The sequence below is a fragment of the Petaurus breviceps genome, unplaced genomic scaffold (genome assembly GCF_028583685.1).
Source record: "Petaurus breviceps papuanus isolate PSGF00001 unplaced genomic scaffold, PetGlider_PUasm1.0 175, whole genome shotgun sequence".
Taxonomy (NCBI): domain Eukaryota; kingdom Metazoa; phylum Chordata; class Mammalia; order Diprotodontia; family Petauridae; genus Petaurus; species Petaurus breviceps.
In genome coordinates this window covers 2598354-2611454 of record NW_027185764.1, presented here as the reverse complement: position 1 = coordinate 2611454, position 13101 = coordinate 2598354, and the positions used below count along the sequence as shown (strand labels likewise).

The window sequence follows — 13101 nt, the reverse complement described above, 5'->3', positions numbered from 1 at the left end:
ACGGGAGACTGTTAGGTATCTTAGAGAATTTGAGTCGGGCTCCTTTTACTTAACTGTGATCTAATTGATATTCTGATATTTCTTCTAGATCGAGAGGGATGGTGTTTGGACCGGCAAATTTAGGAGAAGATGCAATTAGAAACTTCATTGCAAAGCATCATTGCAATTCCTGTTGTAGGAAACTCAAACTACCCGGTATGGCCCCAGACATTTTTTTTTCCCTCTAAACAGATATATCTTCGAATAGCATTCATGGTAGCCTGGAATTGAGTGGAAAAATTACAATCATATTTTTGTCTCATTAAATTTTAAAGACTTGAAAAGGATGAAAGGATAGTGATTGATTTTAATTTCTGTCAGTCTGTGATCAAATAACATCATGTTAGACTCTCATGCCATGGAACTTTTGAAGGATAATTCCCACCGAGGAAACAGGGTGAAAATTTGACTCCAGGGCTAGTCTGAAACTCTCTTTCCTAAGGTTAGTCTGAAACTCTCTATCCTAAGCCTTCCCCACTACCCATAATTTTTCTTCTCCTTATTGATTTTCTGGTCACTGGGCTGTATTGTCTAACATTTCCCTACATTGTCCTTATTTACCTGTCAGACATTCTGGTGGGGATTGGGAGGGGGTGACCATGATGGGGTACGAAAGAAACAGCATCTGTCTGTCAAGTCAAAGTGTTCTGGTATTCATTACATCAACCTGTCACTTTAAACACACATTCTGTTATTTCTTTTTTGGAGTTGATATGTGACTGTTTCCAGTGGGACCTACATTGTTACCACTACAATTACTTCTAACATAAAAGCAAGCAGCTGAAGGAATCCCCCCCAAAGACCTCACTCAGATCAGAGAGTTCTTGCCATGTGGTTTTCCTTCATTCCAAGAAGTGATGCTTTTAGTTTGGGTCACTGTGCTTAGGGTTTGATTTTTTTCTTCTCCAGTTCAGGCATTAAAATGTTCCTTAAAAATAGGGCATTACTTTTCAACTCTGGGGAACTTTTCACTGCTTGTAGTAAGGTGACTTGACCTCTTCCAAATGATCTTTCTTTTTACCTCAATGTGCAGTAAATTTAGGGGTAAATTTATAAGCTCAGAGAGTCATTCCTAGTCCAGTTAGACAATAAACAAAGTCTACTTTTGTACTGGGCACCTGTGTTTTTGTTTTTAAAAAGAAACACTTTTAATGAATGGTTTTTCATTCATTCATTCTAAAAATCGATGTGATAGGCAGCAATGCCATAGTGAATAGAAAGCTAGCTAGTCTGATGTCCAGACGACCCGAGTTTAAATCCAGGCTCTGACACTTACAGGTGTGTGACATTGGGCAAGGGCCTTAACCTCTCAGTGCCATAGGGAATTGCTTAAAATTCTAAGTTGCAGAATAGTTGCTGGTATGCATTGGTTTAAAAAATTTTCTCACTGGGAATTTTTGGTCAAATGTACTCATCCCAAATGATATAAAATGCTTTAATCCTGGATTAACTTCAAACAGATGTCAAAATAATAATAATAAGGGGTGGCTAGGTGGTACAGTGAATAGAGCACCAGCCCTGGAGTCAGGAGGACCTGAGTTCAAATCTAGCCTCAGACATTGAACACTTCCTAGCCATTTGACCTTGGGTAAGTTACTTAACCCCAGTTGCCCCTCCAAAAAAAAGCAAAAAAAAAATAATAATAAGGATACAGTAGTAGATAAGAGTGACTGGGAGGCAGAGATATGAGAACAAGAGTAGTTGGGGTTGGAGTAGGCATCCTATGTTGACTTTAGTGGAAAGGAATTGGACTAAGGTCATCTGCATTTATGTTAGTACCTTGTTTGCCAGATCATACTGTCTCTTGGTAATTAGACATTTGAAATCAGCTTCATTTTGAAACTGGCCAGGCCAGTCTCCAGAAACTGAGGGCACTAGGTGATGTCTGATCCAGCAAAGTAGAGGATTAAGCCAATGCTTTACACAGCTTGGTCTCTGAAGACCATTAGTCTGGAGTAATCAAAGCAAAAGAAATGGTTTTCTCTATTATCCCACTTCACCTCCTGATTTATGTTTGGGGATTTTTTTTTTTGGTGGGCCTGAAATGTTGGATAGCTATCTAACTCTCTAGGCACAATCTGTTTGTTTTTACTATCCCAGCACATCTAATTCCTAACCCCAAATGCTCACATTATCCAGTAATCTTGGCACTTTGACTTTAATAGATATTTTCAGAAAATAATCAAAATTGTATTTTTGTTTTAAACGGAAGAAGCCAGCACGAGGGTGGCCATCCAAATGGAGCCTTCAGGTTGCCAAACCTCAGATGCACTTTCGCAGTAAATTGGTGTTTGCTTCTGCTGTAGCAGAGAGAGAGCTCAGACTTTGTAATCAGGAGACCTGAATGACTTGTGGCAAGTCATCTCAGCTCTCCTAGCTTCAGTTTCCTTTTTATCTATAAAAAGGAAGTCTAATTTGCACTACTCATCTCTCAGGATTGTTGTGAGTAAAATATTTTGCAAATTTTAAAACATAATACACCTATATGGTTTTTAAACCAGACCTATGATTTCATCACATCACAGACTCAGAGCTGGAAGTTACTTTAGAGGTTACTGAGTTTACCCTGCCCTGCCTACCTCACCCCATTTTACAGATAAGAAAAACTGAGGCCCAGAGAGTTTAAGTGGCCTCTCCAGGTCCACATAGCCAGCGAATGGACAGGTCTTCCCGACTCTGAAGCCATCTCTTAATTCTCGAGTTATTATGATTTTTTGATTTTCTTCCATTCTAGGAGGCACTGCTTTTCATCTGGCTCATTCAGCTTAGTGTTTGGTTATTTCTCTAATTCATCCTCCAAACTATTCCCTTCAAATATCAGTTCTGTTTTTCTACTCTGAGGAAATTTTCCCTGCTTAGAATATGCTGATTTATCCTATTACTGAGTGATAACATGGCACAGCAGAGTGTATTTTAGAGTCAGGAAGGCCATAATTCTAATCCTGTCTCTGATACATTGTAGGTGTGGGACCATGGACAAGTCATTTAACTACTTAGTGATGCTGGCAACTCTCTAAGGCCATAAGCTGCAGAATACTCATAGACTCTATTGATAAGAAGGAGTTTCCTCCTGAGGAATGCCCTCCAGCAATGAAATTAAATCACTATTATTTTTTTGGGAAAAAATCCCAAACCCCAACAGCAAATAGCAAATCCCAATTGTTATTTTACCCTAAATTCAATTTGGGCTCAAATTCCTGGCTCTGCCACCCAAAGGTGTCCTATTTATTGCTAACTCTGTCAAATAATCCTCTGTCCTTCCCTGTCCTTGAGAAGGCAAGCCTCGGAACCAGCCTTGGATGAATCAGAGTAAGGACGCACACAGGTGTCCTTGCAGTCTGTGCTTGAGAATGCCACTGAAGTTGGGCTTGTTAGATTTGTGGCTTTGGACTGATTCCTAGGGGAGGAGCCTTAGTCACTTATTAAACCTGACTCAACCAGGTGAATAGCTGGCTTGCCTTTGAGGTCCTTATATGTAACCATTTGACTCATCTTCTCCCTACAGATCTCAAAAGGAATGACTACAGCCCTGGGAGAATCAGTTCTACTTTTAATCTCCAGAAAGAAAGAGAATCAACCAAAGGGACTGAGGTAGAAGAGGGTGCTGGTGACCCTAGAGAAGATCTCACACGTTTATGATGGAGAAGAATAGGAAAAAGGATCGCTTCTGGTCCTCTGAACCCTTGAGCAAGCTCGATGTTAGACAACTTTGATACTTGTGTATATTCTGTTGCACTTTAGGCATTGGCTTTAGGACTCAGCTTCTCAGATGTGCATCTCTCATCTATGCCAACAGCCTGGTGGATGCCTGAAGTATGGACTCCTATAGTTTTTCACCCTCTGTGCATTAGCGTTTTTCATGTACTCTTAATTCTGATGTCTGCAAAAAGACAATTGCAAGGCATATTGGAATGTAGTTCATGTATACCTCTCTTCCTTTGTTGGTCACTTGGCAACTTTATAGTTAAATGGTGGATAGCCAAGAACCAGTGGATTTTGTTTAGTTAGTTTTCTTTCTTTTTATTTTTTTAAAGACCAAATTTCAAAACTGTTACTTAAAAGTTCCCTTTTTATTATATTGAATTCAATGATTCTTTTCTAGACATTTGTAGTTTTTCCAGGAATTATTTGGTTATGATCATGTCATCTGTTTACAAACATAGCACATATTTTGTAGAATAAGATTCTGTACTTTCTACAATTCAAAAAAACCCCAGGCAACTTTCCTAGTTATAGTCTATATGCTTACTGCCTAACTGCCCAAATTTAATTTAATTCAGGTTATTCTTGAAAGCTAAAATATGCAAATAACTCAGATAACTTTTTACAAAAGTATGAAACTAATTTATCAAGAGGAAATGAAGTTATCAGTTTTGTTATTCTTTTTGAAGAAAGAAAACATCCTCAAGATTCCAAATACATAACAATGATCAAAGATTATGCAAAGGTGTACTGTTTACATACTTCACTTTTGGCCTCAGCAATCACTTAGTTCATTTCATTGATAGGTAGAGTCTTATAATATATACTCTAAGCTTTCTGTCTTTTTGGTACTATTGCCAGCCAGACTTGATACTTGATGCTCTCATATAATACTTAGTACAAAATTTTACAAAGAAGAAAAGTATTTTCTTTAGCACTATGAATATTGACAATATTTATTTAAAAAATCCATGTGTATGCTGTAAATTTTGTTTCCTATTGTGGGACAACTGTTATATTTCAGTTTAAGATCTATTAACCAAATCAATAGAATGGCGTTTGCCTAATTTACAGTTTAAATTATAAGAAGATTATATTAGACTAGTCAAAGTAGAATCTTCTAAACAATTTTTTTTTGGAGGGGGGAAGGCAAGGCAATTGGGGTTAAGTGACTTGCCCAAGGTCACATGGCTAGTTAAGTGTTAAGTGTCTGAGGCTGGATTTGAACTTGGGTCCTCCTGATTTCAGGGCCAGTGCTCTGTTCATGGTGCCACCTAGCCACCCCCAAACAATTTTTATATAAAAAAATAATTGTCAGAGTACTTCATCTAGCATTTTTTATAAGTACAGTATTTTTCAAAAGTATAAGTTATTTTGATTGGATCATTTGCAACAGTAAGAACAGCAAAAGATGCTCTATTGTCTTTCTAAATAGAAAGGAGGTTAATTTATAGAGGCTTAGAAAGTCACCACTAGACACAGTAGACTTGATTGGCTCTCAGTTACTTATAATATGTACCATAACATCACATATTTAAGAAGTTTTCTGTATTCAGCTAAGAAGGTGTTTCTTCCCAAGAAATTGAACTTTTCTGTCAAATGCACTTGATCAAGTTGGTGAATTTGATTCACAAAATGTATTTATATATAAATCATAGACATCACTAAAGGAGTTCTTTATTCCATCTTGCTTGTCTTACATCGTGAAGCATAATAAATCTCATATGGGCTGCAGTAGCAAAAGCAGAAACAAACCATTCATTGAATTTGTCCATGGTTTTCAGGTACATGTTGGTCCCTATTTTCATCTAGTAGGTCAAGGGTTGCATGAGCCATGAACTGGTTCAGATGAGGATAATCTTCCTGTGGGAAGGAGTCTGGACCTGAGCTGACCGCACCCAACACCCTCCTTACTCAGACAGTCAGGCCTCTGGTAATTTTCTTAAGTAAGTGCTCTCCACACTGCTGCTTATCATGGACCATCATTGTATTTATGTGTATATGTACAGAAGGTAGTTCTGTAGGCATTAACTCCTCCCTCCTCTCCAGAACATGGGTGTCTGGGAGTGTGTGTGTGTGTGTGTGTGTGTGTGTGTGTGTCTGGGAGTGTGTGTGTGTGTGTGTGTGTGTGTGTGTGTACTACTGACAAAGGGGGAACAGAGAGGAAACTGAAGTACTATTTGCATATATTGTAGGACACCGCTGATGCAGAGACTGATTAGAAATTTAGAGCCCTGCTGAAACCTGGATAGTCTCAAGGTGTTGCTTCTGCACTGCATGCTACCAGGAAATTTCTGGTTTATCAGGAAGGAGGGAGAGGGTAAATGGAAAACAGATTCATTTGTGCCTCATTCTGAGTACAAAAATAAACGGCATCTGACGATACCACAGTTGTTTTTCCCTCTTCTGAGTTCGGGGGTGGGGGGCAGTGTCAGATAGATAACGGAAGGTTTACCAAATTGCCTGCCAAACACCCATTGCTTTGCTAGTTTCTAGTACCACACATGTAGTGTCATTGTGGGGGAGATAACTGTGTGTTCAGTCCAAGAGGTGAAGATCTGACTTCGGGTTGAAAACAGTAAAACAACATGGTATCAAAGAGAGGACTGTTTATATTTTCAAAGTACACCCAGAGAACATGTAGTCATGAAGACAAAATGCACTGAGGTACAAAGGAAAAAAAAATCTGAAAGCCAAATTACACAAAGTATTTTTGAGATCAGGAAACTTGCTAATATTCCCTAGACCAAATTTCCTTGGACATGCTGTTTTTAGAACAAACTGTGTGTGTAGATGGGAGATGCTTAGCTAGGGGCGAGGTATACTCGAAAGGGCAGGGCTTCTAAGTCAGAGGACATTGTTGTGGTTATTTCAGTTGTGTCCAGCTCTTTGTGATCCCATTTGGGGTTTTCTTGGCAAAGATACTGGAGTGGTTTGCCATTTTCTCCTCCAGCTCATTTTACATATGAAGAAACTGAGGCAAACAGGGTTAAGTGACTTGGCCAAGGTCACACAGTCTGAGGTCAGATTGGAACTCAGGTCTTCCTGCATCCATGCCTAGTGCTGTATCCACTGTGATACCTAGCCTCTCCAGGAGGAACTAGGTCCAAATACTACATCTGATACTTATTGTGTGCCCTTGGGAAAGTTACTGAAACCTTCTTGTCCCTCAGTTTCCTCAACTATAAAATGAAGTCAGACTAGATGGTCTCTGAAATCTCTTCCAGCTCTCAGTATATGATCTCAAAGAAGGAAGATCATGAAATTCTGGCCTCCATTTAAAATGTTAGCTTCAATGATTGTGAATCTCTTGGGTTTGAAAATCTCTAGGTTATCTTTATCCTTGGCTCTTAGCTTAGCTGATTTGCTGTGGAACACTGATTTTTCAGTACTCAATCCTTCCAGCATGACAGAGGGCTGGATTTGGCGTCAGGAAGACCTGGGTTTGAAACCCATCTCTGACACTAACTGGCTGTATGACCCTGGTCATGTCACATAACCTCCTTGGGTCTTGGTTTCCTTATCTGTAAAATGGGTAAGGATGGACTCAATAATCTTCAGGGTCTCTTCCAGCTCTAAATTTATGATCCAATAAATTCTTACCCTGGAAGAGTGAGGACACCATGCATACAGAGACATTTGCCATTTTACTATTCTGGATGCTTCTGTATGAGTCAGGAATGGCATTTTTGCCTTTTGGTTGGTCACAGATGGCATTTTAGTTGATTTTCATAAGGAGGTGAGGGGGGTAAAGGCTATGCAGGGACAGGATCTCTGCCAAAATATTCTTTTTTTCCCTTAGGGTTTATATGTTTGACTAGTTTTGAAAATCTATAAAGGGTTGGATGCTTCTCATTTCTGTGCTTGGTACTCTCAAGTGTCAAGCTCGAGATAGAACCCTCGAGAAGATGAAATTTGAAGACAAATACAGACTGATTCCACACTTGTTTATGCTGCTGCTGTTGTTTTTAAACAAAGTTAATAGCATTAGATTTTTTAAAGATAGATTACAAAGTGAAAATAATTGTGGGGACTGCCAATATGCAGTTTCTGACCCCCAGGGAGAACTATCTGGGGGACTGATTTATATTGGTAAATTAAGTTATCTGCCTGTCACTTCTATCATCAAATAACACTTTTCTCCTTAAAGGCTATGATAACCCCTTAGTTTCTATTTAGGTCAGTAGTTCAAGACAAGATTTTGCATCAAGTTTGCTAAATGCTGATACCTGTGTCGAAGGCAAATAGAAATGGGGCTACTAAACCATACCTAAGGATCCCTGAAAGCACATATTGACTTAGAGAACCACATACTAATGTTATCGATGTTTCATTGTATTTTTATTTATTTTGTTAATTATTTCCCAATTACATTTTAATTTGGTTCTGGCCTTGGGAGTGTTGTGGGCCTCTGGGGCCCTACGGGCTGCCTGTTTGATACCTCTGCTCTAAACAAGTCCTTAAAATTATAAGTTCTAGAAAAGCTGCTGACCAATGGAAGCTGGGCTTCCCTATGCCAATGAAGTCACTGGTCTGGTCCTTCTCTTTCTGTCTTATGAACCACATTTTCATCTAGTTCTTAGTTTCCTTATCTACCGTGGCTTTGATAAAGCCACATCAATTTCTTTCAGTCTCCACAGCCTTGAAATAGGATGTTAATTCCCCAGAAGCCCTCTAGAAATCATCGTCACTTTATTCCTCTGAAAAAGGAGATGGATTGAAAAGTCATTTGAAAGATGGATCGTTATCAAGATACGGTACTATTTTTTTTTTTTTTTTGACTCGCATCTCTCCAAAGCATGAGAAAGGCAGAATTATTCTCAGAGGTTGGGATTTGAAAGCTGTGTGTTTACCTCTTTGAAGTCTTGGTATTTAATTTTCTGTAGTCATTTCTTGGGCAATTTTCTAAAGAAACTCGTTGAAGCTAATTTATCATAAGTTAAAGTCAAATGACAGAAAGGATTTTTTCCCCCTTAACAACATTCTATTCCACCGAGGTTAGCTTCTGAAGGAAAATGAGACTTAAAGAGTATTTCAGATCTCTTGCAACATGGGTGAGTGCATCGAATAGAAAGGGATCTGGAAACCACACTGATTTAGTGTTTGGCATATAGGAAAGTATCATGTGATCTTTCTTCAGAGTCCCTGATGTACCGATAGAACTTTGCATTTTTATGAAGTGAAAAGCCTTCCTTGAAAATAATTAGATAAATTCCTTAATATTTCAAGGAGGGCTAGTTTTGTACTTAGAGCAATGGAAGTTAGAAGCCTCGGTCTCTCCTCCTACTTTTTCTCAATCTTTGGGGTATAATTGTATAATTCACTTAACCGTTCTGTTTCTTCCAACTGTGAAATGCAGAAAATGATACTTCTTCAAATGAAGGTGAGGAATAATGAAATACCAGTTGTGAAAGTCCTTTGAACTTCATTTTAAAGGCATTTCATAAGCATAATATGAAGTCAATAAATAATAAAGAATTTTCATGTTTGATATTATATTATTTATTAACAATATTCTGGTCGATTGTCAGCTCTTTGAGATTCAGGAAGATCTTATTTTTGAGTTCATAATTTCAGTGTCTTATCATCATGCTTAACACGTAGCAGATACTTAAATACTTTTTGAATTGATTGGATATTTACAGGAGTTGTGTCTGTTTTTTCCTCTCAGATTTTCTAAGTATGAACAGATACAAATTCAGCTCCTGGCTCATTCAGATGATCTGACAGTCTAGTGGGCCTTGCTTTACTTCATTAATGTGTTTTTAGTCACTATCTTGGGCCATTTTGGCATATCAAAAGAAGATTCTTGGGTTGTTATAACACATCAGTGTTTCTTGCATTCCTTCATGCCTTTTAAACCAGAAGGCTGAGAGTGGCAGCCATGGTAGAGATAGGTGGAAGAACAGATGATGTATGTTTGATATGGATGAGAAGAGGAAATGTATTGGGTATTGGCTGGGTTGTATTCCACTGAATGCCTGGGTAAGGTTGCAGGTGTGTCAGACTGAAGAGGCCTACAAGACAAATGTGGGCAAAATAGTTGAATTATGACAGCTGGTGGATATTCTTTGTTGAAGTAATAGATTACACTTGGATTTTTTTTTTCTGAAATCATCAAAGCCAAAGTGAAGCAGTGCTATTAAGTCTGTAAGGCTGGAGAAGGCAGAGGCAAGGACAAAACATAAGTAGATATGGAATTCGATTAGGCGTTAAGCAAGAGGCAGCATGGTATGCCATGTGGAAAGAATCCTGGATTTGGCCTTACAAGACCTGACTTTGAATATGCGCTCTGCTGTTTAATACCTCTATGTCCTTGATCGTATTATTTGAAAATTTCTGGGGTTTAGTCTTCTAATTTTTAAAATGAAGGGGATGAATGAGATGATCGAGGAGTTCCTTTCTATCTCTGAACCTCATTCTTGGGCATTGTGTAAGAGGAGCCAGTCCTAAGCTCTGGAGTCAAAGGGGATGGAGAGGCCTAACTTAACATCTCTGAAGTGATTGTCTCTAGAGCAGGGGTGGGGAACATGTAGCCTCAAGGCCACATGTGGCTCTCTAGGTCTTCAAATGTGGCCCTTTCACTGAATCCAAACTTCACAGAAAAATCCCCTTAATAAAAGGATTTGTTCTGTAAAACTTGGACTCAGTCAAAAGGCCTTTTCCAAGGACCTAAGAAGGCTACATGTGGCCTTGAGGCCGCAAGTTTCCCACCCTTGACCTTTCTTCTAAGGAAGATAGTTTTGTGGACCATTCTCACTTAGTACCATCATGAAGTATATAAAAGACTGCAAGTTCCCTTGTGATCTGTCTTTGTTCTTCTATACATTACTTTTCTGGAGGAGCTGTCTGAGTACAAGTGCTTTCATTTAGAACATCTTCCCCACTTGTATTTTTTATATCTTTCTGAACAATTCATGTATCAGCCATCAAAGGCATACTTGAAGTTTGGTAAGAGATATTACACACATTTTCCAATTCTTGATCCAAGCAGCATAATGTATTTATAGTACAAAGGTTTGTAGGTATAGAGACTACCGTGATGTTTTATGGTAATGTGCCAAATTGCAGAGTCTCCTAAATAAGACTGATAACTACTCGTATAAGTTTGGTCTAATTACCCATATTTGAAAAGTCAAGTGATAAAGAATGAATGTTTACAGACTATGACATGAAGTTGGATAGACAACTCATTGTTTTGATCGGTCAGCACATTTCAGTTGTACAGACTTGTGGACAATGAGCTAGGCCTAGAATTTATCAGGAGCGTGGGTTGAATTGCTTTTGGGAAATCATGTAGCACATTGTTCTATGGGTATGATCTGATCTTCACTTTGAAACTGAGGTCCAGCTCTAACAACAATATTTTTTCTGGCACATAATAGGAGTTTAATTAGTGCTTGATTAATTGATTCTGATGATGTTATATGACTGAATCTTGGAATATAATGTTATGGATCACCCAAAGTGTGATGGAGAAGGGGGAGGAGAGAGAGAGGGAGAGAGAGAAAGAGAGAGAGACAGAGTCAGACAGAGAGAGAGAGAGAGAGAGAGAGAGAGAGAGAGAGAGAGAGAGAGAGAGAGAGAGAGAGAGAGAGAGAGAGAGAGAGAGAGAGAGAGAGAGAGAGAGAGAGAGAAAGAGACAGAGTCAGACACAGAGAGAGTCAGACAGAGAGAGAGAGAGACAGACAGACAGAGAGAGAGAGAGAGACAGAGTCAGACAGAGAGAGGATAGAGTCAGACAGAGAGAGACAGAGAGAGAGAGACTGTCATGCATTACCAACCAACAATTGTATAGAAGTACAATAATTGATGGCATCCATGATTTAGGACTAGAAAAGAAGGCAGACTTGTTATGTAGCAAGAATCAAGGCTAACTGATGGGCAGTTACTAGTGCTGTTGGTATTTGGTGCAATATAAGGCGAATTAGATGAAGGTCCCCATTATCTCAGGCAGGTCCAATTGTGGGGGATTTATGGTAAGATGAACACAAGACTGGCACAGGTTGGAAAAGGCAAGGATGGATCATGGATGTGCCTAGCTGAAAAGAGTAGCTGATAAAATCATAGACCCAGGGGCATAGGTGGCACAGTGAATAGAGCACCAGCCCTGGAGTCAGGAGGACCTGAGTTCAAATCCAGCCTCAGACACTTAACACTTACTAGCCATGTGACCTTGGGCAAGTCACTTAACCCCAATTGCACCCTCCAAAAAAAAAGCAAAAAAAATCATGGACTCTTTGAAGTAACAGAGTAATGAATGTTCCAGGTACTCCAGAAATATAATATGGAGGAAAAATTAGCATGTGAGAGTTGTAAGCAGCCTTTAAGCTCATGTAGTCTCACTTGTGTCATTGTGCAGATGAAGAAACTGAGGCTCAAAAAGTCGAAGCACTATGTCCAAGGTCACACAACTAGTTAAAGTGACAGAACTAGGCTTCTAATTTAGGTCTTGACTCCTGGGTCAATACCATCATTTCTAGTTACCATCATTCCTAAAATCATTCAACTTGAGGGGGATCTTAAAGAAAACTTTTGCTTTCCTTCCTAAAAATCTTTCCCTATGGGGGGGGGGGTAAACTCTCTAGGCGCCACATGAGCAGATCTTAAATTGGCAAGCTTTGATGCTCTTCCTGTTTAGATGGGCCAAGTGAGATTTAATCAGCTATGACCTTCAAAGGGGATAAACCCTTAGAACTGTGATTTCAGAATTCGACTTCATGAAGAGACTAGAAGACATTTGCATAGTGATGGTATAAATCAAAGTCTTTAAGAATTCTGTTTGCTCTTTTCTATAATGGCATAGAAATTTAAATATCATATTTGGGGTGACCTTTAAATACTATATCCAGTCTGATTTCATATTATTCTTCATACACATTCCATTCCAGTCAAATTGGTTTCCCACCATTCAATTCCTACCATTTCCTCCTGGTTTCACACCATTCAATCTCCTTCCTCCACACCTTTGCCTAGGCTGTCCTCCATTCCTGAAATTCATTGCCTCTTCATCTCTACCTTGTAGGATTACTATTTCCCTTCATGGTCCAGCTTAAGTGCTATTTCCTCATCCAATGATAAACATATTAGTTTATCTTCCTTTCCTGGAATGTTCTGGTTTATGTGTGTATATGTTATATCATCTCAATATTATATGTCCTTAGTACCTAGCACAATGTCCTTCTTAGAGCAAGGAGCTAAGTTGAATTGAATCAAAGTGTCACAAACTGCTTGTGTGCTTACATGATGCTGAGTTGCTGGGTGACCTGCTATCATTCTGTGTTGTCATAAACCTTCTTGTCTTTTCCATGTGACATGTCTTGAGCTTTTACAGAAAACAATTTTAGCTCTTTAAAGCCC

General features: G+C 38.9%; 1 protein-coding gene across 1 annotated transcript in view; it reads left to right on the top strand.

Moving 5' to 3' along the window:
* TRPM6 (transient receptor potential cation channel subfamily M member 6) overlaps nt 1-6126 on the top strand; it is a 209344-nt gene extending 203218 nt beyond the window's left edge. Inside the window, exons 38-39 of the mRNA XM_069084606.1 lie at nt 89-195; nt 3545-6126. Of these exons, the coding sequence (XP_068940707.1) occupies nt 89-195; nt 3545-3678 (241 nt within the window). The 3' untranslated portion in view covers nt 3679-6126. The remainder of the gene's footprint in view (nt 1-88; nt 196-3544) is intronic.
* Nucleotides 6127-13101: the final 6975 nt, after the last annotated feature.